General features: G+C 35.4%; 1 protein-coding gene across 1 annotated transcript in view; it reads right to left on the bottom strand.

The window, feature by feature from the left end:
• Positions 1–27,534, bottom strand: part of CNTN1 (contactin 1) — a 168,253-nt gene that overhangs the window by 81,352 nt on the left and 59,367 nt on the right. The window contains exon 14 of the mRNA XM_047066344.1: positions 9,020–9,178. Coding sequence (XP_046922300.1) covers positions 9,020–9,178 — 159 coding nt within the window. The remainder of the gene's footprint in view (positions 1–9,019; positions 9,179–27,534) is intronic.

The raw sequence follows: 27,534 nt of genomic DNA, 5'->3' as shown, positions 1-27,534 counted from the left end.
GGAAACAAGAAGTGGGTGGTTGGTAGGAAGATGGACTTCTGGAATGCATCTTCTGAATGGGTAGGAAAGAATTTGGTATCTATAAGTTAAGGATAGTATTCTCTACCAGGATTGCTAAAGGCATGAAAAGTGCTCTTTCTGGAACAAAACCAATTATAATCATTCTTGTTAATATACATTAACATCAGTACTTATGAGAATATAAATATCCCAAACAAACATGTATTGGTATATTTTTATAATATCTCCTAAATAAAACCATTTGCATAAGCAGTAGGAAAAACTTAGCCAAAAAAAAGACTAACATTTTCATTTTAGAAAAATGTATCTAGAATTAAAAGTGGCTTCTATCATGCCTGTTTTCCATTCCACAAACTGGGGCAGGACTTTTGAACACCACATCATGAGAAGAGGATTTTAAAGCTTGCGAGAATTTCTCTAACTTTTTCCCAGTTCCAATCTTGACACAGGCAGTCCACACTAAAAATATTTCTTTTGCCTCCTCTTGTTTGTTCATTTGTGAACATCCACGTTTCTTCTACTTCTTCTACATGTTTTGGAATTCTCTGGGCCTAGTATACATAGTATACTGTTTTGTAAATAATACTACTTAATAAATGTTTGTAAAAACTATACATAAAATATAAATACAAAAGTTACACTTATTTAGAGCAGACAGTGTTTCAATGCAAGAAGTACAGCCTTGTGCAGAACACTCATGATAGTCTCCTTCATCCCTGAATCATGCAGGCTACTGGTGAAAGACAAGAAGATCATTCCTTTACCCTGCCCCACCACAAAATATCCAACACTCTGTGGCTTTGATGCTTATATTCAGTCTATAAATTATCTTCCCTTGTAAGGCAGTATACTTTGTCTCAGTCCCCTTAAGCCCTCTCCCACTCTCTTTAACTGTGAGCTGATCCTTTCTCCTCTACTGCTACTGTTTGTTTTACCTCTATTATACATTTTTATTTGTTTTATTCTGGCCCTGAATATCCCTATAAATGGATTTTTACCCCATGCAATTCTCCCCCAACTCCTTCAGTCCTGGCAGGAACTATTGGATATATTTTATTTTTCCAAAACCACCCACGTAGACAGGAGCAGAGTTCAGCTTTGCTTTGGAAGCAGATTCATACCCGGGCCGAATGCAGAACAGTCAGAAGCAGAGGACATTGTGTCCCCTCTCTTCAGCCAAGTTTCTTGCCACCTGTTTGTTATTCCTAGAGTCAGAAAGAGAGGAGAGCACTTTGCACAATTGACTCAAGTGCTAGGAATCAGGACTGGGGTCTCAAGATCCTGAGTTTTAAGTGGGTCAGTTCTGAGTCAGGCCATTGTTTAACAGATAATTTCAGTATTGAAAATCAGATCTTAACTGTATCATGACTGCCAGAGGCTTCTCCCTATAAAAACTATATTGAGTATTAACCTGATAGCTGTTTAAATCTTGGTTTTACTCCTGAGTGTAACTCTCAATCAAAGGGATACAGAGCAGGAGACATGCTCCTTACGTTAACACTCAGGTCAAAAGACCCTCTTGAGAAGGTCTTACTTTAACAACCAACCATACACAATAATCCATAGATTCATTTGCAAATGCCTTGAGTCCCTGAGGCTCATAATAAAAAGATTGTGACTAATCTTTGGAGGAAAAGAGAAGCAAGCCTCATGGGTATCCTAAGGCCAATAATTCACAGTGCTTTTGTTGCCTGGAAACCATGCTTATGGCACTCTGCCATCAGGCCACATGCACTAACTGAAAAGCTTCAGAAATAGCCGGAATGACCTCTGGACTAAAAAATATATTGTTTCAAGAATAACTCTAGGCAATGTCATCCTACCTGTTCTAGATTCTTTGAAGTTGCCTAGTGAATCCTGGTGTTTCCTTAGGATTTAAATACATTCAGAACCTTTAGGTTCTTCCCTCTCAATCCAAAATTCAAGCATTTGAAACTATCCAGAAGCCACTCAGAGGTTCTAAGTGATAAAGCAGGTCTGCGTTTGAGGATGGAAAAGGGCATTTACAGGCTTTTCATTGGTTCTGTGTTATATTAGAGCCTTCAGACCCCACCTACAAGGTCTTGTGGCAGAACTTTGAAAGGAGCCATAGATTTGGCAAAGTTCTCTGCAGTGAAAGAGAAGCAAATTGTGCTCTGGCATCCCAAAAGATGTGATTCATTGATTTTTCTCCAAGGAAATTTTGAATGTAACCTCATAAAACCCCAGAAATTCATATTTGAAATAAGAACAACAAAAAGTGAGGCTACAGAAAGGCAAAAGAGAAAATAGCAAATTCTACAAAGTATCCTACAAGAAGCCTAGTGGTTTTTCTTTTCTTTTCTTTTTTTTTTTGCATTTTTTAAAACCTAACAATGTGGCAAAGAATTAAAAAAAAAACACTAAAAACTAAGTAAAGATGTGGTAGAAGAGATACTCATATGCTGGTGGTGGTAATAGAAATTGTTTCTTCTTTTCTACTGGATAATTTTTTAGTTCAGCTCATGGGTTTAGGCATGTTTACACTAAATAATTTAGTTTACAAATATCTATTCTAAGGAAATAACCTAACATTAAAGAAACATTTATGTATTAAGACATTATTACAGATTTGCACCAATAAATTCGAGGCTTCCACATGACAGAATTTTAAACACAAAGACATTTTTCTTCTTCATTTTAGAAAATATATCTCAGGTTTGTTCTCTTAATTGATCCTCATAGCACGGTTTCTAGGTCTCTTTATGTTCAGTCCCCTTCCATACATACATCCTATCACCAACAATATTCTATAAAATTTCCTCTCCAAGTAGCAGTATAGAATCAAACACAACATTCTAAATCTTATCTATGCATCGTGTAGAACCCTGAGAAAATGGCATCAAATTTCGGCTGTCCATCCCCAAAAAGTCCAAGAGAAATAATATTTACAATAGATTGTTTCAAAGCATACAGTCTATTCTTCCAGATCATTATTCTAAATGTAATCCTTGGACTGCTGAAACTTGGTATCTTTGAAAAATATTTACTGAATACCTTAAATAATTACCTTCATAAAACAGAGTTTAGTCTTATACTTTCCATTTTTAATGGGCACCACTATAAATAAAAACTACATGGTTGCATTTACCGCAAAAAGTATTTTTCATTTCTACTTAGGACACTGTCACAAGAGAATTTTACTTACATAACTAATAAAAAGAACAGGTAATACAATCTACAAAATAATCATTTTTCAGAGCCTATCAGAGAGCTGAATTTGTGAAATTTGTGAAGAAGAACAGGTACAGGAACAGGGAGAGGAGAGCATAGTCATTAATGTTCAGAAAAACAAAACTTTTCACAGATATTTAAAGACAACAGGTAGGCTGGCATGGCTTTTTCGAATCCCAGAAGCCCCCAAATCAAGGAGCATCTATACCCATCAGCGAATTCTTTTTTTGTGGGCCTTCACCAAGTGTACGAAAAACAGCTGGGGGCAGGACAAGAGAGCCAAAAGAAACCTCCCTCTGAGGCACAGACATCTCAGATCTGTTCAAGTCTAAGAGCAAAGCAGGAAAATGGAGACCACCATATGCACTCCAGGCCTTACCCTGAATAAGTATGCGGTTGTGTGTGGCTGTGTGAGTGGCAAGAGAGCAAAGACAGATCTGCCTCCCCAGAGAGGGACAAGTGTTTTGGGTCTGCTGAAGTCTGAGTGAACCTGTAACTGAGAACCACTCCCCCACCCACCCCCAGGAACTCGGGTCTTCAGACTAATGATTAGACAACAGCTGCCTGGGGCAGAAGAAGGGAAGCCAATAGAACCCTCCCAGAGAGCCAGGCTAGAAGAACAAACAAAGTCTGATGGGAAGGCTGGAAAGCATTCACATGTGAGAGAGGTTTTGATCCTCCACTCAAATTTACTCGACCCTGTACTGAACTGAATCTAACGGCAAAAGTCAGATCACCTCAACTACAGATTGTAGTGACAAAATGACAGTTTTGGAAAAATGACATGCATTTTCCAGGATATAAGTAGTATTCACTTTATGCTCCACTGTTCTTTTTTACACAATGTATGGATATTTAAAAAGTTATCAGGACATGAGAAAACAAAGAAATGTGATTCATTTTCAAGAAAGGAAAAAAAGAAACAATCAACAGAGCCAGACTTAAAGATGGCCAGATGTTAAATGATCAGACAAGGACTATAGAAAAATTACACCACTTGCAAAAACAAAAGTGCAAAAAAAGTGGTGCACCACTTGCAAAACAAAAAGGAAATTTCTATGGAATACTGTGTAAACAATATGAAAAGGAACCAAATCCTGGAAACAAAAAATCCTGGAGATAAATAGAAATAAAAAATCAAAATAATTTTTATAGGATCTTCAGCAAACTGAATGTAGCATAGAAAAGAATCTATGAGGGTGAAGACAATTCATTAGACACTATCCAATCAGAAGCAAACACACACATCCATGATCTATGGAACACATCAAACAACCTAACATACATGGCAACACAGACCAAGAAGAGAAAGAGAGCATGACGCAGAAGAAATATCTGAAGAGATAATGGCTGAGAATTTTCTAAGTTGAAGGAAGATATCAACTCAAAGATCAAGCTTGCCAGTAAACCCCCACCAGGATAAATATATTTTCATCAAGCTGAAAAGCAAAAAGGAAAAAAATCTTGAAAGCAGCTAGACATGACGGACACATTAAATACAGGAATATAAGGTAAAAACAATAAATAGTTCACTTCTTATCAGAAACAACAAAAGCAAAAAGATAAAGAAATAATATTTTCAAAATGTTCAAGGGATGCCTGGGTAGCTCTGTCAGTTAAGCCTCTAATTCTGGATTTTGGCTCAGGTCATGATCTCATGGTTCAGTTTACGAGATTGAGCCCAGCATTAGGCTCCATGCTGACAGCTCAGAGCGTGCTTGGGATTCTCTCTCTCCCTCTCTCTCTGCCCCTCCCCTGCTTGCTCTCTCTCTCTCTCTCTTTCAAAATAAATAAACTAAAAAATAAAAGAAATAACAAATAAAGGGGTGCTTGGGTGGCTCATTTGGTTAAGCATCCAACTTCGGCTCAGGTCATCACTACAGTTTGTGAGTTCGTGCCCTGCGTCGGGCTCTGTGGTGACAGCTCAGAGCCTGAAGCCTGCTTCAGATTCTGTGTCTCCCTCTCTCTCTTATCCCTCCCCTATTCACGCTGTCTCTCTGTTTTTCCAAAATAAATAAACATTAAAAAAATAAATAAAAAATAAAATGCTCAAACAACTTAGAATTTATATTCAAAAAAATATCACAAATATGATATGAAAGAAATTTCCAAAGGCTAAAGGTCATTGACTTCAGCAACCTGCACAATCAGAAATATTAAAAAAGTTCTTCACTTAGGAAAATTATACTAGATGGAAATTCAGTTCTACATAAATAAATGGAGAACACTTTCCAAAATGGAACTAAGTCCTCACCTGCACTTAATCTCTCTTCTCTCAGTGAATGTTTTCCACATTCTGTGCAGATGCTAGAGCCAAAATCTCATTTCCCATCCTCAATTCTGACCTTTCTCTCAATATCCATACTCAATTTGTTAGAAAGCTCTGTTTTGCCTTCAAAAATATATCTCAAACCCATGCACTGCTCTCCATGCGCATTGCTATCCCATTGTCCTAGACACTGACATCTCCGACCTGGACATCCCTCACCTTCAATATCCTCCTAGCTATTCTCCATGTTTCTAGTTTTGGCCCTCCAGAAATCCCTTCTCCATACACCATTATTTCTCCTTCGTTTAAAAATTCCTTGTAGGATCTACAAGCCCCTGCATATCTTGTCATCCACTATTGCTATTTGCATTATAAACTACCTCCAAATTTAGTGGCTGACATCAACTATCATTTTACTCTGTCTCATGAGTTTCATATATATAAATTTTTTATTATAGGGGCACCTGGTTGGCTCAGTCGGTTAAGCATCCAACTTCGGCTCAGGTCATGATCTCACGGTTCATGAGTTTGAGTTCAGCATCGAGCTCTCTGCTGTCAGTGTGGAGCCCACTTAGGATCCTCTTTCTCCCTCTCTCTCTGCACCTCCCCCTATCATGCTTTGTCTCTCTCTCACACACAAAAATAAACATTTAAAAATATTTATTGTATACATTTTATATTATAAAATAAAAATTTTTGTTGGGCCTAAGACATACAGAAGTGTAACATATTTGATAATATCTTAAGGGCAGGTGGATGCGAAGTTCTATCAAAGTAAGGATGGTAACTCAAATCCACACGAACAAATGAGGAGGACTAAAAATGGAAAATAAAAAAGTTAATATAACAAACTCTATAAATATGTACTTGCTTTCCTTTCTTCTTATAGCTTCTTTAGAAGACAGTAACAGAAGAATAACAGGTTGTAATATATAGAGAGGTATAAAAATAACACATAGCACCAAAAAATGGGTAAGATGCAATAGAGTTATCCAGGAGTAACATTTCCATATCTCGCTGAAATTAAGTTAGTAAACATATGAAGTATTCTAACAAGTTCAGAAGTAGCTGGTGAGCCCTAGAGTAATAATATGTATATTTATATTTAAAATTCATTTATTTATATTCAGTAATGTATATATAGTATATATAGAGTAACCATTAACTACATAAATATAGATATTCATTAAAGTAGTTAAAATGTTATACTAGAAAATATTCACTCAAGCAGTAAAGAAGGAATAAAGGAACAAAAACAAGTAAAACATTTAGTAAGCAAAAATACAATGGATAGTTACCACAGGGGAGGTGGGCAGGGAATGGGTGAAATAGGTGATGGGGATGAAGGAATGCACTTGTGATGAGCACCAGGTATTATATGGAAGTGTTGAATCACTAAATTGTACACCTGAAACCAATATTATATTGTGTGTTGACAAACTGGAATTTAAATGAAAACTTAAAAAAAATAAACAGAATAAAATACAATGGCATATATAAACCCAGCTATATAAATAGTAACATGAAATATTAATTGATTAAAGAATCCAATCAAAAGGCAGTGGGTGTCAGGATAAAAAATAAGATGCAGCTATATGTTTCAACAGAAAACATACTATAGATTCAAAGATTGAAATAGGCTGACAGTTGTGAAAGACACAACATGTAAACAAGAACCATGCAAAAGTTGGGGTGACTAGATTAATATCAGAAGCACCCTTTCTTTCAAATGCAACTCCTGTATCCTGATCCCTCTTCACGATTGTTTCTCTTTAGCACTAATCACCATAGGACTTACTGTACATTTTACTGTACATTTACTGTAATTATTTGTTCATTGCCATCTTTCCTACTAGAATGTAAACTCTTTTGAGGGTATGGTGTGTGTGTGTGTGTGTGTGTGTGTGTGTTTCTTCTCTCTGTTTTGTTCATGGATGGCCAGGTGTATATCCAGAATCTAGGACAGATTCTTGCATACAATGGAGGCCCCATCAGCATGTGTTTAATAAATGAGCATTATGGGCCCTGATCTAGGAGTTAGAGTAGGGCAGTGAATAAAAACCTTCATCCTCATGGAACTTACTTTCTAGTGGAATAGATATAGATATTTTAATGATAAGTATATTTTTATTCAGCTACCTAGTAAGAACATATATTTAATGAAAATGATTACAATTATTACTCCTTTTTCAAAGCAAACCAAATTTAAATGTGTTCATTACATTCTGTTCTCTAGTATCTATAATCAGTGTCAATTAGGCTAGATATCTAATATTATCATTATCATCCATTTTAATTCTCTTCAGAGAAATAGAAAATATCCATACTTTAGGTTTATCAAACATCTAAATTGTTTTTACATTATTTTGCAAATGGTCTGATTTTGCCAAGTTTATTGCTAGATAACTTACATTCGCAAGCATAATGTAGCAGAAATATTTCACCTGTTTCTAACTCGTGTTCTTTATATAATATATGGAGAATACCTCAATACTAAAATATATCTAAACCCTCATAACAGCCTTCAGGTTTATATTTAGTTCATTTCACATAATAGGAATAAATTATCAAAGAAAATTAAATCTAAACTGAAACTTCTCAATGATCAGTACAATTAAATCCCATTATGTTAGTTAAAGCAAAAATAAGAGCAGGTTTGGGATATTCTGGGATTACTTCTTTTCCAATTTTTAAAAAGACAAACATTTTATTCATTTTGTTTTTTTCTCCCCTTGTGACAACTGAGCACATATTTCTACGTCTCTTCATTATATCTAAAAGAAACTCTAGCAATTACAAGTTTGTTTAAAAATAATGTCAAAATGACAAACAGAAACAGGTTATTTCATTGAAAGGATCCTTCATTTTCTTTGACATTACAACAGATAAACTGATGTGTGATGTTATAGTCTAGTCATGACAAATGGCATTGGAATAGCTATAAAGGAGGGAACCCACTTACTCATTTATTTTTCCTGATCAACTTTTAGAATACCTTAGTATAAGAAAAAAAAAATGGAGATCCAAAACTTAATTGAAAATATGTTCTGAGGAAATTCAAAGCAGGTATGATCATCTTTGAAAAACAAAGGCTATAGTAGTGAGAAACTGGGTGCTTAAATTAATATTTACAATCAAAGTGGCTTTTCTAAAAATGCAGAATAATAGTACCTATGTAATTGCAAAAAAAATGGGTCATAAATAATAAGCTATAGATATCATTTGCCAAAAAAAAGATTTCCTGAAGTTTTTTTCCTAATAAACCTTAGAATTACACATAGCAAACTAGAAAACTAGGAGGCCTCTCTTTGCTTTCCCATTATAGATTCAGAAATGCTGCTTCCCCTGCAGCTTTAAAACGTCTAAGTTCCTTGTGGTTTTCTTCACTACCATTCCACAGGGATACTTGAAAAAAAATTAAAAATAGAAAAGCATTTCAAGGTAGATGATGAAATCCTTAAAAAGTCCAGATATTCATTTTTGTGAAAAGAATTCATTTAAAAATATGCACAGATTAATCAGACAAACGAAACTTACCTGTCTTTGCATCTTTCCAGTCATCTGAAAGAATAGTCTTGGTCTGAATAGTGTATTTAGATATAGGACTATGATTGTCTGAACCACGGCTCCAAGTAAGTGCCACAGAAGTGGCTCTAATGTCTTCTATTCGCAGACCACCTGGAGGGCCTGGAGGGCCTGGAATGAAAATTTGGGTAATGAATCAATGAATCCCAGCTAGCGAATTAAGTGCACATTAGAATACAAAAAACATCTTCTATGAAATTAAAGAACATTTGTATGATATAATTGGTGTTGCCATATTTCTTTTGGAATATATAAACTATAATAGGCAATAATAATAATAATAATAATAATGATAATAATATGGCCTTTGCTAAATGAATTCATGGTGTCTCTTTGAAAAAGGAGATAAATGCTATCATTTAGAAATGGCATTATTCAAGATAAATATGACAATCTTGGGTTCATAAAATGCATACACATGACAATCTTTGACTTATAAAATGCAATTGGCATTATAGGACCTAACAGAGTATAGCAAGTTAATAAATGTTTGCTGAATGCATAAATCAGATATGGTAGCACAAATAAGTCCAGATATGAGAATAGTCAGTTAAAGGTTTCATTGTGCTTCCCCCAGATGGAACAAATTCTTTTTTATAACCCTAAATGGTCTAGGTAGTTTATTTTACTTGGAGTAGAAAATTCTGGGAATTATTGTATCATTTTGGATAACACATTCATATTAGTTACAGTAATGGGAGTAAATAATATGAAAAGAAATATCTCTATTTCCATAAAATGCAAAAAAACAATCATCAACTCAGAGATACACCAGAAATGCTCTGAAACACAAAATAATATACTGAAGAGTCTTAGGACAGAAAGATTATTAATGCAGAACATAAAACAATGTTAAAAATAGTTTTCATAGATGCTTCATAGGTCAGCACCAATATTACTCATTGAGAACACTATGCCAGGTAGTAGAAAAACACATGATGCATAACTTTTGGGTACGGAGGAGCTTTTCAGGGTCTTGAAAAGAGTGAAATGGACCAGCAAATAAATAACTATAATTGTCGGGGTGCCTGGGTGGCTCAGTGTGTTACACATCCGACTTCAGCTCAGGTCATGATCTCACGGCTTGTGGGTTTGAGCCCCACGTCGGGCTCTGTGCTGACAGCTCAAAGCGTGGAGCCTGCTTCAGATTCTGTGTCTCCCTCTCTCTCTGCCCCTCCCTTGCTCATGCTCTGTCTCTCTCTCGAAAATAAATAAACACTAAAAAAAAACTATAATTGTAAATGCCACGATAATGGCATACAAGGGATTTATACTTTACATCACAATTTCTTGTTTTTAAAAATGAGAAAAACATCCTTTAAGTGGTACAGAGGCATCCATTGTTTACAATGCCACAGAAGGTTCTCAGGGAATGGAGACATCCTTGTATAGACATCTCAGAAAATACTCTCACTTGTTTTCTTTACACAAGAAAAGAGTTGATCCCCAACTAAATTAGGCATATTAAATATAATAACAACTTTGGTAAAATGATACCTTTGGCTTTTCATTGTGAATGTAGTACTAAAGACATGTGTAGCTAAATATAAATACTTTACTCGTTATTTATCAAATCAGATGCTTAGCCTGCATCATTTTGGTTTTTGCAAATAGGTTTTGGTTTTTGCTAAGGCATAGATGATTTCCTTGTAGCTGATCCCAAGGGGGGAAAGGTATAGATAGATCCATACAAATACATTACTGCTAATACTAAAATAACACAAGACACATCCTATTGATGGTAGTAAATTTTATTATTTGGAGGTTTATATAACATATAAATAAACTTTTATAAATGGATCATCTCTAATAGTGTACTTATACTTCTCGATGTTAATTAAAAGCAACATATATACATCATCCAGAATAAATGAAAATAGACACATAAGTAATATAGAACACGTGCGATATTCTGAAAGAAAAAAACTGCATTTTTCATGTGTAAAAACCATATTGATTGGATACTTTTTCTGAGCACAAAGGTATGGCATCAATAAAATGTTAAGGGGGATTTAAGACATAATTGCCATAGGTTAGCCTTTAACCATTAAAGTATAAATTATTGCCCTGCTGTTATTCTCTGAAGTTCTTGGAGTGGCAAATGAGTAATATTTTAAAAGTTCAGATTAGAGTTGCATATTAGGAACATATTTGTTGGAATCTTACATGCCAAATAATTTCACTCAGTCATCCATTCATTGAAGAGTAACACTGTTAAGCAAGACATTGTAATTAAATTTGTGCATTTTGTTTTCTCTGATATATGCTTGGCTGCTAATGGGTTCTTAACAAATATTTTGGTGTCTACATAAATGCATATATCACATTTGAACTTCTCTCAGTTCTGTAAACATAACAGTCATCCACAATACAAGCTCTACTTTTCCATTTGCCTTGACTATCATCCTAAGGAGGTAAAATTGAGAGAACAAATGGAAAGGTGTCGGTTGAGATCCTCAAAACCCTGGTGTGGCAATGTTACTTAGTAATGCAAAGTACACTTTTCCATCTAGTAAGTGACTACGAATATCTCCTGGAAAATACCTGAGAGAAAAGTACAATTAAAGGCAGGGATTGTGGAGTTTAAAAGAGGCTTGACTTTAAATTCTGTGCTCTTTGCCTGGTGACTCAGTGTCAGGAGAGTGGAGCCTTCTTAAGATTCTCTCTCTCCCTGTCCCTTTGTCGCTCTTCCATGCTCACACAAACTCTCCACACACTCTAAAATATGTGTGTGTGTGTATTATATATTATATATATTTATATTTATGAATATATATAATATAAATATATACAAATATTATATTTATATATATATATATATATATATATATATATATATATATATATAATCAATTCTATGCCCTGATTTACCATGGGCAACTTTTTAAAATTACTGTTTCCATTTCCTCATCTGTAAACTAGGAGTAATAAAAATTGATCATAATATAGAATAGTTTTTTTTAGGATTGAAACAATATCTTTAAAGAATATAGTGGTAGACTTGATCCATAGAAAGTCCTCAGTAAACTTTAAGTATCAAAAGTATTATTGCTGTTATTCCTGTAAGAGCTTCCTGGGCATCTGAGCTACTAAGCAGCAGTAATTATTGAATTGGGAGTGATCTGTTTCTCAGCTTGCTCATTTACAACTTGTTTTCACTTAAAAATAAAGTGTTTTCTGATAAATTTGTTGGAGGTGAGGAAAGGTTGGCAGTGTGAAGTCCCTTAGTTTGTACTAAGAAATCACGATGTAGCAAAAACGGAGTGGTGTTATCAAGAGGAACTTGCACAACCCAGGAGGTCAGCTCAGGGCCAGTATTGTATTATCCCCCAGAGGAAGATTTTCAAAGCAGTGTAGCTGATATTACTTGTTCATTTTTTCCTGTTCATAATGGAGAAAAAAGTTTTATGGTAGAAAATAAAATGCAGCTACCAGTTCCTCAGCACACACACAAGAAGGCATTCGGAACTGGCCACCCTTGTTTTTCTTCCATCAATGAGGAGAAAAAAGCAATAAATAATTCTAAGAGTTTCTCTTCCTCCCTCCCTCCCTTTCTCTCTCTCTCTTTCTCTGTCTCTTCTCTACCTCCACCTCCTCTCTCTTTCTTTTTTTCTCTGCCTTCTCTCCCTCTCCCTCTCCTTTTCCCTCTCCCTCTCTTTAAGCTCCTACTGTTTTACAAACACTCTCAAGAAATATACAAGCAATGAATTAAAGTCAGAGAAAAATGTAAGCAAATGGACTGTTACATGCAGCTTATTCATTATTACCCTACTAATATATCTTTCCAATTTCTTAAGTGGCCCTCAGGCAGATAGCTAATTGTTCCTAAGAATGTTATTTATAATGAATTATGTGTGTGTGTGTGTGTGTGTGTGTATATATATATATATATATATATATATACACACACACACATATATATATAAATTAAAATGAAATTAAATTGAAATTATAATGACACAGAGACATTGGTCAGATAGAAAGGAACTTTGGAATTTGACATGCATTTTAAATGCTTATATACATTCAATGAGAAATTATTTTAGTCTTCCATTTTCTTTCTTTTTTAATTTTTTTAAAATTTTTAGATGTTTGTTCATTTACTTTGAGTGGGAGAGGGGTCAGAGAGAGAGGGACAGAGGATCCCAATGACCTAACCCTACATCAAGAGTTGGATGCTTAACCAACTGAGCCATCCAAGCACCCCCATTCTTTTGTTTTTAATCATTACAGATCAGGATGGCAGGAGGAGGGGGAAGTGTGTGTGGAGGAACTGGGATATTTCCCTGACTAGCCCTGGCAAAACTTTCTTTTGATTCTTCTCACTACCATTAAATACTTAGGAATCTGGAAAGAGAGGAGTAAGGAGAAAAATAAAAAAAGATCTGGGGGAGGAGATAAAAAGCTTTTTATTTTTATTTTATTTTTTTTCCAACGTTTTTTAATTTATTTTTGGGACAGAGAGAGACAGAGCATGAACGGGGGAGGGGCAGAGAGAGAGGGAGACACAGAATCGGAAACAGGCTCCAGGCTCTGAGCCATCAGCCCAGAGCCGGATGCGGGGCTCGAACCCAAGGACCGTGAGATCGTGACCTGGCTGAAGTTGGACGCTTAACCGACTGCGCCACCCAGGCGCCCCTAAAAAGCTTTTTAAAGGACGCTTTTTGTTTTTAGTTTTTATGAAGACAGTCTGACCAAATTCTCCTAGGATAACATTTCCAGTGCAAACTTCAGTGTCAATACTCTCTATCTCCTATTCAAAATCATGGTGCTCTATCACTATTTTTCTTGGACCTACTTTTCTGTACTTCTTCAGGTAGAGGCTGCCACTATGTAATTCCTTCTCTATTTGCACTACCCTCTGTCTTACTATCCTGGTTTTTCACTCATATTCTTTTCCTCTGCCTTTAAATATCCCTCGCAGAGATTGCTGCCTGAGAACGCTCCATAAAAATCTCACCTATAGGGGATAATTAGTGGTCTGTCAAAGTCCTTGCTAGTGCTATGTTTCAACATTGTGGGTTCTTCAAAATCAGGCAAAAGGAATCTACAATTACTGAAGTTTGTTCTTTTTTTTTTTTTTTCAACCAGTGAAGAAGGACTGTGGGAAATATCCAGAATGGTCCTGTGTCATCTGTGGTTCAATGCAGTCTCATTTGCCACATTGATACTCCCTACCCCTAAATCTCTCCAGGTTCTCAATGTTTTAACTCATTGAGTTAAAGGAAATCATTGACTGCAGGCAAATAACAAAAACATTTCAGTATGTAATATGGATCACATACATTTTAGAGTGCATGTAAGTGAATATCTGTATATTTACCAAAGGATCCAGAAGTCTAGAAAGGTTATTGCCAGAGTCACCCAGATAGTTTGTAACAGAGTACAGACTGGGACAAGAGACTGGGTGTCCTGGCATAACTCACACAAAATGAGAAAAAGCCCATTTGATATTTAGATCCTGCAGCCCAAAGGTGCCTATCTGCAAAAGCCCTCCAAAAAGCTACCTGAATACTGACAGGTTTACCCTGTTGTTTTCTTGGATTTCTCTGTGTTTTTTTTAAATAATATAATGTATTTTTTAACAAGTATGAACTCATAACAACATAAAATTTATATGACATAAAATGTTAGTGAATAAAAATTTTATATTTTTTATTTTAATAAAAATAATATATTTTACTGGGCCCTTATTATATTGAAGTCACTGCTAAATCTCATCATCAATGATGTAGGTGCTATCATTTTTGCTACTTTACAGATGAGGAAACAGAGACATGGATAGATTAAACGATCACAGTCATACAGCTAGCAAATGACAAAGCTAGGATGTAAACACAGCCAATTTGCCATGAAACCAACTTTCCAATAACTATAGCATGATGATTTAAATTATTGCATTATCAGAATCAAATTCAAAAAATGGTATTGAGCTTTTCTTTGGAGACCTCTCTTGTTGGGGACAATATGAATATCTTGGGCACAAGTGTATATTTTAGAAAAAATGACCAAAACTGTTATACAATGACCATAACTTTTTAAATCTTTGCTTGATCTGTTAACTCAGATAAATGAAGATAAACACATCAGCTGTCTATAAATTCATACTCAATATATCCCCAGTTTTTCTTGATCACATAAAGCCATCTGTTAATCTTTCCTTCATTTTGCCAGTGTCTTTAGGTAAAAATACCTATGTATGAGAGAAATATAGATGTGATTTCCACTCAATTCTTGGTCATAGGTAATCAGAGGAAAAACTGAGCAAGAACACAACTATTTATCAATTTGGCCATTTCTTCTTTGGGAAAGTAGTAACATTCTATGAAAAGGAGTTTAGACACTTGAGAAAAAATGGCCAGGAAAAAAATATTTTAAAATGTCTCCATCAATAATTGAGACACATTTTCGGATGAGTCAAATGGGATAGAAGATTTGAAATTGGGACCCTCCAGAATTAAACAGGGTGCACAGCAGCCATGACTCCACCCCGTGCATTGCTTGAGTTTGTGCTGACACTTAGGCAGTACTGATTACTAATGGACTTTCTTCTTCTTAAACACTGACTTTCTAAACAACCGGACCGTAAACTTTTGGTCCTTTTGGGACTCCCTTCCACATGGCACACACATTTAATATAAACCTTCACGTTCCAGAGCTGCTGCAAGCGTGAAACACATCTAGCATTACTCTCTACCTGTAATTCCCATTAAGTAATTAAAGCAAACACCACATGCAAAACTCTGTGATTCTTTATTTTTTACTAAAATAGCAATTTTTAATGAAAAGTTTGAATGTTAAGGAAACAAAAACTTCTCAGAACAAATTATCTTCCCTTTTAAAATAAAATAATCTTGAAAAAAATCACATTACTGAAAGGACATCAGTTATATTAGGAGGGGCGACCTCTTTTTTTACCAGTATGTGTCAGCTAAAGTCCTTTTATTATTGTAGGCCTATTTCTGTTCTCAAAATTAGTTAAGACAATGGTTCTACATAATGTTCTGAAACACAGTTCAATGTCATGGGGTCTTGTCAATGTTTAAAGCTCTACTAAGGTGAAGGTGAATATTAAACATCCCTACCATTTAATAGGAGCATGGTAGTTTTTTAACCTCTAACACTGAGAGAAGTGAACTTAGATCCATTCGTAATGAGAATAAATCTAACAGGACGGCAATGAATCTTTATAACCTCTACTTATTATCAATGCAGTTTATTTAAACAAGAATATTCTTCCTTTCCCAGAAACAGGAAAAGCACATTTGTTGTCATGTGATTTTCTTTCAAATTTTTATTCTTTCTTTTTTAAAGCTATATCCCCATCTAGGGGCATCTGGGTGGCTCAGTCGGTTAAGTGTCTGACTTCAGCTCAGGTCATGATCTCATGGCCCGTGAGTTTGAGTCCTGCATCAGGTTCTATGCTGACAGCTCAGATTCTGTGTCTCCCTCTCTCTCTACCCCTCCCCTGCTCACACTCTGTCTCTCTCTCAAAAATAAATAAACATTAATTTTTTTTTTAAAAACCAACAACTATATCCCCATCTGGTCTTGGTGGTATACTTTCAATTATGGTCTATGAAAGAAGATGCCCACAATGATGATTCATGCACATATCTCCATGACGATATTTACAGGTACATGAGAGTTTCAGAAAAATTCTAAATATCTTATTAAAATGGCAATTGATCTGGATCTCTATTCTAAATTCTAAGATAGTTCCATCTGTGACAATAATTGAGACTGGAAATTTTTAAAAAAATTAAAAAGATGGAAGTTAACAACATCTTGAGCCAGAGATTTTTATTCCTTTATGATGACTAATGAGTTATTTAAAAAAGAACACTACATATACATTTAAGAGTCATATCCATATCCCTCAAAACTTTCCTGAGAGTTCTTCCAACAACAGATGGGGTTGCTTGAGCTACTAAACGAGAAGTTTATATAATACCTTATACCTAAATATAAACCTGTTTAAGAGCAAAATTATTTCTGGTAAAGAGACAAGAATTTTAAGCATGTCTTTTTGACCAAAGGGGAAAAATTAAAGTATTTTGAAACAATGAAATTTAAGCAGTTCCAGAAAGAATTATATATACTTCATTTTAATCTTTCACTTCTGCTCAAGTCCTTCCAGTCACAGTCTCAAATTTCCTGCCCAAATTAAAGATCCAAGAAGGTTGATGGTAGGAGTTAATAAAATTAAATACACATCCATGCTGTTAACGGCTTGGTATCTTCACATAAACCTTGCTACTGAGACAACAATTTTCTCTGCATGCTGTCCATTTTCACTTCCCAATCCCAGGAATTGTTCCAAAAACCCTACAGAGCCATGGACAGTCTTGAGTTGTTTATTGCTGCTTTTCATCCATTCTTGCCAAAGAATATATATATGGCATCAGGATACAAAAGACCAATGGAGTAATGCTCCTTAGAATGCATCCTAATTAATATGACACCTTCGTGAATTTGACAACAACACTGTTCATTACCTGCTTGGCTAAATCAAACAGTCCATTCAGTGGCAACACTCCTGTATTATAATTCACCAGTTCTTCAGAATTTTTTTCAGATAATAAGCTAATTTCTGAGATATGTAATTTCAATGAAAAACAGGACAAGAAAACACAAAAATTTCACTTGGCCATTATAAGACGTACTAGGTTAGTTCACTAGCCATTTTTCATATTAGTGAAGCTATGATTATATTTTTAAATATCTTCCTGCTCAAAAGTATGTTTAGAAGTTTCAAAGGGGGAAAAATCCTCTAAGATCTAGATGGGAGGGAAAACTGCAGAAGCTACAAAATTGAGTAAATTAGTATAATCTAGAATAATATGTTAAAAAAAAAAAGAAAGAAAGAAAAAAAGGCTTTCACACAAATGGTGAGTGTCAACGATCACCAGGTTGGAGGCAGGCTGGCACAGACGGGGAGAAAAGGATCCACCATGTTTTTCTCTCCATCTTTTCTGTTTTTACCTGCAAGAGGAAAGATCAAGGCTGAAGGGACAGTGTGGATGCCCGGTTAGGGGCAGGAAGCCATGTGCTTTGGGTATTTGCCATGAGTCCTTGATGGGTAAGTTGAACTAATGAGCAAAGGAAAACATCTTCTCCTAGACACTGGAGACGGGAGTCCAAGAGAGAAGGCTAAAGTGACAAGCTTTGGCCCAATCAAACCTCTCTCCCCCTGTAATAGTGACTGACTTTCTAGAGAACAAGAGCTGTACCTGGATCCGTTCCCCCACGTTAGCAAACAAACAAACAAAAACTCCTAGAACCTTTGTAATTTCATTCCAGAAGTGCAAGTCTACTTACTAAAACATGTGCTTGAAGGCTTACAACTAAGAAAAAAATACTGAGGGTGAACTTAGCAATGATTCTAAAAAGCTAATCGGTGTTTGGGACTGGATGTCACGGGAACTTGTGTCTTGAGGTATATGGTATTTATTTTTTTATGTCTACATTATACATTAATAGCAAAGAGGGAAGAAATGAAGGAAGATGTTTATAAAACATCACCATGGTCATTGTGTGAACTGTAACTATTATTATTCTCTTTCATAAATATGGAATCTGAGACTTAGAGTGATTAACTGACTAGCCTAAGACCACAGCTGAATCAGTAGTGGGAGTGGCTTTCTAAGGTACATTTGCTTCATGCCAAATGTCATACCTTTTAGAGTGCACCATATAGATCTTTTTCTTTTAATTTTTTAAAGTTTATTTATTTATTTTGAGAGAGTGAGATTGAGAGAGAGTGCAAGCGGGGTAGGGGCAGAGAGCGAGGGGAGAGAATCCCAAGCAGGCTCCGCACTGCCAATGCAGAGCCCGATGCAGGGCTCAAATTCACGAACTATGAGATCACTACCTGAGCTGAAACCAAGAGTTGGGCGCTCAACTGACTGAGCCATCCAGAGGCCTCACATCATGTAGATCTTTTAATGATTGTATGCATATATTAACTATAGTATTAGAGAAAATCATGTAATTTATAGGATGACCAGCCACCTCTTTCCCTTACCCATAACTAAGTATAATTTGATTATTAGAATTAGACCACTTTACCACACTATTATCTCTCTGGTGGTGACTATTTAACTATGACAAATAATATGTGAAAACTCGCTTTTGCTGACTGCTTATTGCAAATTTTGTCCTTATGATAAATGGTAGCAAAGGGCGCCAAATTCACTTGTCACTTTAAACACATGAGATTTCTACATCTTTTCAATGAGAACTGGAAGTATTAATTTTGGATATATTCTGTGCAAACACCACTCCCCTCACTCCCTGGCCTTTAAATAAAGTTTTGGTAGATTTTGCTATATTAGCAGAGTTTGCTTCTCTGAACCCTGAGGTTTTAAGTCTGATAAGAGGGGATTCTGCACAGTCACACAGCAAGTCTCCCTAAACTGCCGTACAATAGAATTCCATTTCCTTGATTTAGGCACCTTAGCTACCAGCTTACACAAGAACATATCAGATGGTGACATCAGACAGATTTGACATATTACTGTCAGTAACGGTCCATTGCTCCTGGAGAGATTCTCAGGAACACGTGGAGTTGCTCAAGCTCTGGTGTTGACAGCCAGTAAGACGGGAAGGAGCTGAAGTTTAGAGCTATATTCTTCAGTGTGACAGAGCCTCGACTATTCAGGGACACTCATACAAGGGATCACTACATCTTGGCATGTCACGAGTTACTTGCTACTCACATGTTTGTGCATTATTTCTTTTCTAAAATGAAGTGGATTCAAGGTTGTCCCTGCAACATGCTAACTCTTAGCTTACTTGCATCATCCCGACGCACTTTCAAAGGAGTTGGCATTCTCGCTGCCCTGGGAAATTCACAGAAACACAGCCAGCTTCCTCACCTCCTCTCGTGTCCATACAGTGACCATTACTGATGGCTAATATTGGACAATTAGAAATTAAAATAGTGTTTTACTTTTTAGGGAAAAAAATGCCTTGGGATTTATGCCAGAATGGGCATTGACTTGTAAGTGTACTGGGCAGTCAAATAGTATAACGGGAAAGTGCAGTAGCAGAGGAAAGACAGAAGTCACTGCTGTGCTGATGTAATGATAGGTCCTAAGTCAAATTTAGATAACACATGGGGTATTCTGTCAAGTATGGGATCCTGTAGTTACCTTTAAGGAGGAAGTGGAGAGGATGCGAAACATGGTTGCATCATAGTTCAAATCCACAGCTGGGTTTGTAGGATATCAAGAGAGAGTCTACAGAGTCAGTTACAGAATACATTTCTTCCTTTCTCTTTGAGTATATATTAATTAATTTGATGATATCAAGATTTTACTTTCCTCTCTAACCTAACTTTGAATGATCATCAATACTTCAGAGTGGTTTGGGTACACAATTTAATTAACTTGATAAAATAAACCACATGCCAACAGTGAAACATATGTAAAATAAAAATGATATGATCTGGCTTTTATATGTTGGGAAGTTAAGCATTAAGTGAAGTAAAATAAGTTATATAGTAAATTTAGAGCACTGGTATCTGGCCACGTTCTGGCTTTATAAGGTGAGAGCTGAAGATTATTCGTTTTCCTTTTTTAAATTCCCTCTGCTTATGAAATGGGATTACCAGTTATTACACTACTACCGCACAGCAATTTTAAGATACAACAAAAAGATGACATGATAAAATTTATATGAGAGTCCTATAGACATATCCATTATAAAGTAAAACATTTAAATATTTGAATAGGTGAATGTTATTTATTTAAAAAAAATTAATGTTGATTTATTTTTCAGAGTGAGAGACAGAGCGTGAGTGGGAGAGGGGCAGAGAGATAAGGAGACACACACACAGAATCTCAAGCGGGGTCCAGGCTCTGAGCTGTCAGCACAGAGCCTGACTCAGGGTTCAAACTCACAGACCTCAAGATCATGACCTGAGCTGAAGTCAGAGGCTTAACAGACTGAGCCACCCAGGTGCCCCTTGAATGAATCAATTTTAAAGCTAAAGAGCACATTTTAAAATCAAGCTTTAAAGCCACCTCCTACAGTTATTGTTTTTGCTATTATAATTGCATGATGCTGAGTAGCTATATATATGTGTGTGTGTGTGTATATATATATATTTTTTTTTAACTACTATAATTTCCCCTGTTATTAGGTCAGCTATAAATTATCGTGGGCAAAAATAAAATTGTAAAATCGGCATCAGTGACTTTCTATGGAATAAAAAGTTCTTACCAATAAAGAAAGAGGCCTACTTTTTAAATTTTCCAAATTTATTATTTTATCTCATTGAATATATCCGGATTAGTGTTTCATTATATTGTGTTCCAGCCATGAGCTAGATGTTACATCTGTAGTCAGGCTGCTTGGATTCAAATCTCGTTCTGCTTAGTAGCTGTATGACCTTAAGCCTCATTGGAACTCATTTTTGTATGTGTAAATTGGGGATAACAATAGTATCCATCACTTAAAACAGTGCCTGTTAAGTAATAAGCCTTTAATTAATATTATGTATCTTTATATAGGAATTACATGATATATGGTAAGTAATATGTATTTTAATACCATATGTCTTTATGATACTCTATCTTCTATATTATACATTAAATTATATAATTATATATCTTTATTTTTATTTTATATTCATAATATAATGTTTTTCATGGCCTGAAGATTGGAGTTGTAAACATAATATTCTTCCAACATACATTGAAATTATTTTCAAAATATGAACTAATTGTCGCTTATGTATGCTCATAAAGACTTTTAACTATCTCTGTCTGAACTGTTGTTATAATTTGACATAACTGGCATAATTGTCACATAAATTTGGCACCATTGGTAAATACACCAGCTGTATAAAGCCTACTATACAGCACTGCAGTGGAGCATGTAAAAGTGTACCATGGCTATTAAGCTCTGTAAAGCTTTCCTCCTTTCTCTCCTGGAATCAGAGTGAGGAGAAGTGAGTTTGCTGATTATTTGTTAAGGGATCCATGGATACAGACAGACTGTGTAGCAAAGAGTAAGTTTCAGTTTGCCAAAAGCTGACCAGTTTGATTATGAGACGAAGAGGGTCAGGAACAATTAATTAACGAAGAGGAGAAGAAACCCTCCATGAAAACGTCTCTCATTGCATTCCATTGAGGAAAAAGAGAAGTAATCCAAATCTTCATCCGTGTATGTACTACGGTGTTGTGTATGAGTTTATGATTCTTACACAATTATGTTTTAATTTTTGAATTTGTAAAATGAGGTGTTACACTAGATCAATTTCAAGACCCATCTTAAAGCATAAAATCGTATGACTCATTCTGAATGAATTACATAATGTGTTGATATATTTGAAAATCACCTTGAATTTACATCAATTTACATTGAACTTACACTGAGGAATACAATTTCAAATCATTGGTGTACTTTATAACTTCAGTAGTATTGGAAGAGTTGTTATTTTTACTAGAGCTTTAAAAAAATAGCTTTAAAAAATAGAACTACTACTGAGTTCTAACTTTGAAGCAATCAAGCTACTCTCTAAATTCTGTATTTATTCAAAACAGATACACATTCCAGCTCATTATTTCAGTATTAGTATGTAACAGTTATGGAGATCTGCCCCCTAGCAGCTTTTGAATCTGTTGATCTCAATGGAAAGGAGAATGCTTAATTTCTGGGCAGGCTTTCACTATTAATAGATGTATCACTGTGGTTTAGTGCCAAGTGGGCTCAGGATGCCTCAGGATGGCGCCCAGTCAGTCATTGTTCCAGCCAGTGTGGGCAGCAAGGGCCATTTTCCTGTCTCAGTCCTGTGAGGGCTGATGAGATGGAATCTTTAGTCTGTCTCTGTGGCAAACTTTCTTGGACAACACAAGTGGAAAGTAGAGGCAATTATCCAAGTATCTGAGGTAAATGTGTGTTTTTCTGACCCAAATACTTGAAAAACTACCTCAACTCTTCTCTTTGGTTTGATTATGATTATCTGGACACATCTTTCTGCCTTTATAAGTGTATCTCTTTTCTGGATGTCTTCATAAAAGTGCGTATGGTGGCAGGGGTGGTAAGGTGTGTGCATATTGGTATGCCTAACTTGGTACACATACTACAGGAAACTTTTCTGTCTGTTCTTCCAAATTTTATAGAGACTAAATTGATTAATTTCAAAGGCCTTTGAAATTCATTTAGGCATGCCATGTCTTAATAGTTTTGAATACAAATCCATAGTCTCATATTGGATAATAATTTGAATATAGGATTTCTTAAACACAATTGGAATATTTATGCCAGATACCACAAAAATCTAAATTGTGATTTAATACCAGAAGTTCCACAAATCTTAACATGACAGCAGACTTTCTTTCCTTTTGCTTTTACTCATAGCCAAGGACTCTAGGTTAGCCATACAAGTAGAATTCCAAATAACCCAGGAATTAATAGTTTAATCTCTTTTAGTGACTGTCTTTGGTTTTATCTTTTTCCACAATGTGTTAAACCCTTAACTGCTATTTATTAGCATATGCCACACAATGGGAAGGAAAGAGAAAAGAGCAGAAGCTGTAATCTCTAACTTTTACTACTTAGTAGCAGCAATTCTAGAATGGACTTGGTCATCGTTCTGATACTACACCAAATTAACTATAGAAAGCTTTAAAGTATTAGCTACAGAAGTTTTAGAAATTAACTATAGATTTTATTTATTTGTATTCTCTGGAAGAAGCTCTAATACAATGACAAAACTGGACTGCTTATCACTAAGCAGATGGTAATACAGGGCAAATCTCTCTTAGAGTCCAAATTTACAAAATGAAGGCATAGGAATTATCTAAATGACTTCTAGGATTAATATTAAATTTAAAATTGTATATTCAAATTTGAACATAACTGCAGAGATTTCATGTAGTTATTGTGAAGAGCAAACAAGATGTAATTAATGCATGATTTGACAATAACAGAACCAATAAAGCCTTTTGATCTTAAAGAAAATGTTTATGTATTCCATATTTTTTAAGGAAAGAGTACTAACTAACCTGAAACAACAATATCTGAGTAAATGCATCAAAACCAATTTTGCCTGGATATGCTCTTAATATGAACTCTGCTAATATAAAAGAGCTGAGCATTTCCTGTAGAAAAGACCACTAGCCAACCATCGATTTAAAATATAGCAATACTGGGGCGCCTGGGTGGCTCAGTCAGTTAAGCATCTGACTTTGGCTCAGGCCATGATCTCGAAGATCTTGAGTGCAAGCCCCACGTCGGGCTCTGTGCTGACAGCTCACAGCCTGGAGCCTGCTTTGGATTCTGTCTCTGTCTCTGTCTCTGTCTCTCTCTCTCTGCCCCTCCCCCGCTCGTGATCTATCTCTCTCTCTCTCAAAAATAAATAAAAACGTTAAAAATAAAATAAAATAAAATAAAATAAAATAAAATAAAATAAAATAAAATAAAATAAAATAAAATATAGCAATATTATTCAGATAAAATGTACATTGACAGTTTCCATCAGGTTATTTATTTGGCTATGTTATCTTAACTTATTCAATGCAGGTTTTAAAAGTGGGTTAGTCATCAGCCAAAATGATCTCCTTAAGAAAGAATCTGGTAACCATGTCATTAGGCCAAGTAATAAAAACTTCAATGAATTACATCAAATAAAAATGACATCTAACATATCCATTTCCATTCTGCAACTGTACTCTGCTTTAGGAATAAAGCGGAAAGCTTCACACACACACACACACACACACACACACACACACACACACATACACTAGTCATCTAAATAAAAATGAATTTCAGCTACCCTTTTTTTCCAAACATTTCCAAATTTATATAGCATATGTCAGGGTATGAGAATTTGACCAAAATAAAAGGAAACAAAAGTTTCAGATAGTGAAAGTCTTTTTTCTTTTGTGTTTAAATTTCAGACTTACACTAAGAAATTTTGTTTAACATGGTATTTAAGATGTAAAACAACAACAACAAAAAACCGGGGCATCTGAAAAATATGGTCTTCATTGCATTTTCTGTTTTGGCAAGTTTAGTGCCAAACATTATGTTCAGCTGGGTGCCAGGAAGGTCTTCCTAATAATTGGTAGCAATGCCAAGAATATTTATAATAACAACAGAAATACCATGGAAAGTGGTAAAACACGGATGTCAAAGCCTAATTTCTTGCCTTTGTGACCTAATTTTATGGTCCATTTTTTAATGTTGTCCAAAAGTACACTCATGAAAGAGGATTTAGGTTTGGCAATCTGCATAAATATTCCCATAAGTGCTGCTGAATAAATCCTGGAAAACCTTTCCCTCTAAAGGACACTCTTAGCTGAAGAGCTTAGGTTTTTCAGAAGTGTCTTTCATTAAAGAACATTCATACAGGGCTCTTCATGTGTGCCAAAGCTTGCTTGATGAGGCTGACCTGAAATACATTTTTACGGCACCTAAGAAGTAAAACATTTATTATAACAACGAAGACATTTTTATCAATTCTCTTAGTTCAGAGTTTTATTAAGAGGTCTAAAAACATTTGAAGTTTAATAACTGGTTCTTTTTTTGTAACTAAGAATAGTTTTAAACTATAAAGTTTTTTTTTAATATTAAGAAATTTATATTTGTTTGAGTTCTAAATCCCTTTGGCTATACTATGCACACATCTGTTTTAAAAGGTTAATTCTGAAGCTACCTCCTTCTCTGATACAATATTATTTTAAAATGAGTTTATATATGCTCTCTTGGTAGGAAAAAAAAGCTTTCACTAAAATCTTCTATAAACAAATTTAAACATCATAATACCAAGAATGGTATTATAACCTCTTGTAAAGTTATCTTAAATTTTATAGTAGTGCTCTAGTTGGGGAATGTTTCATCATATTTGGTTTTTGTTTTTTCTTTACTGCTGATATACAGTCAGATTGAGTAGTTCTGTGATTAACTGTAGAGCTTTTGAAGCTAAACCATCTTACTTAGTGGGACTTAGGGTTTAAGTCCAGTTGTGCTAAAATGATGATGAGGGTGAGGGAAAAACTCAAGGCCTTAGTTCTTCTCCCCACCTGGGCTGTTCTCCTCCATTCCCATACCACTCCTGGCCTTCTGTGGCTTCTGGAAAAACATTAATATCATTTTTCAATTGTCCCCTGATTGACTTCTATTTGGTTTGCATAGGACACACTGGAGGAAAAGAGGACCTTACTATCTTATGAAACATATTTCTAAAATAAATTATCCCCAAAATACATTGGATAAACAAAACAGGATTACTTGCAAACTATTTTCCATGGATACCCTGGAACAATAATTCCTGAATACCAGTTAGAGACCACTTTATTACAACCATCTGGAGCCTTATTAAAAATAGAGTTTGGCTGGGGCGCCTGGGTGGCGCAGTCGGTTAAGCGTCCGACTTCAGCCAGGTCACGATCTCGCGGTCCGTGAGTTCGAGCCCCACGTCAGGCTCTGGGCTGATGGCTCAGAGCCTGGAGCCTGTTTCCGATTCTGTGTCTCCCTCTCTCTCTGCCCCTCCCCCGTTCATGCTCTGTCTCTCTCTGTCCCAAAAATAAATAAATGTTGAAAAAAAAAATTTAATAAAAAAAAAAATAGAGTTTGGCCAACCCAAGCCAGGTTTGAACATTTGGTCACTTTGGTTTGCTTTATTAATTTGATGTCCTCCATAATAAATATCAAAAAATATTTAATGTTTATTTCAAGGAAAGACAGAAATGCATAGGGAAAAAAAATGAAGATGGGTTTTGGGGAAGAAAGAAGAAAACACATACAGTTCTCTGTCGCTTTTCAGTAATTCAGCTCTGGTCCCAAATCTGCAGGCCCACTAATTTTCTTCTAGGTCTGGAGGCTAACTGGACCCACTTCCTTAGAAGGTAGTTTGTGGCCATCACTTGTTTAAATATTACCTCTGGGTGTACCATACTCCACTTCTTCTAAAATTATACTATCCTTGAAAAAAGGAGCCCATAAATACTTATTTTCTTTATACTTTCAGTGTATTATATGTTCAGTGATTTTTAAAACTTCCTGTTTTGAGATAATTGTAGATTCACATGTATTTGTGAAAAATAATGCCGGGAGATTCTGTATCTCCTTTGCTCATCCCTCACCATATCACTAAAGTATACTAGCACAACGGGAAAATTTACTTTGCTATAATCTATCATCCTTATTCAGATTTCACTAGTTTTACATGTCTTCATTTGTGTGCCTGTACGTTTCTGTAGTCCTAAGCAACTTTCTTTTTATACAATGCATAGACCATCACAGTTACAGAACAATTTCATCAAAAGAATCCTCTGTGGCACCCTTTCCTGGCTATATCTATTTCCTTTTCTCGGCCCTCCCTAACCCATGCCAATCAATAATCTATTCTCCATCTCTATAATTTTGTCATTTTAAGAATGCTATGTAAAGGGAATCACACAGTATGTAACCTTTGAGATTGGCTTTTTCTTCACTCAGCATAAATCTCC

Source organism: Lynx rufus, unplaced genomic scaffold, assembly GCF_022079265.1.
Source record: "Lynx rufus isolate CCGP_SWC_20201006 ecotype Redwood Valley unplaced genomic scaffold, mLynRuf1.p SCAF_7, whole genome shotgun sequence".
Lineage (NCBI taxonomy): Eukaryota > Metazoa > Chordata > Mammalia > Carnivora > Felidae > Lynx > Lynx rufus.
This window is presented reverse-complemented; position numbering and strand designations above follow the sequence as displayed.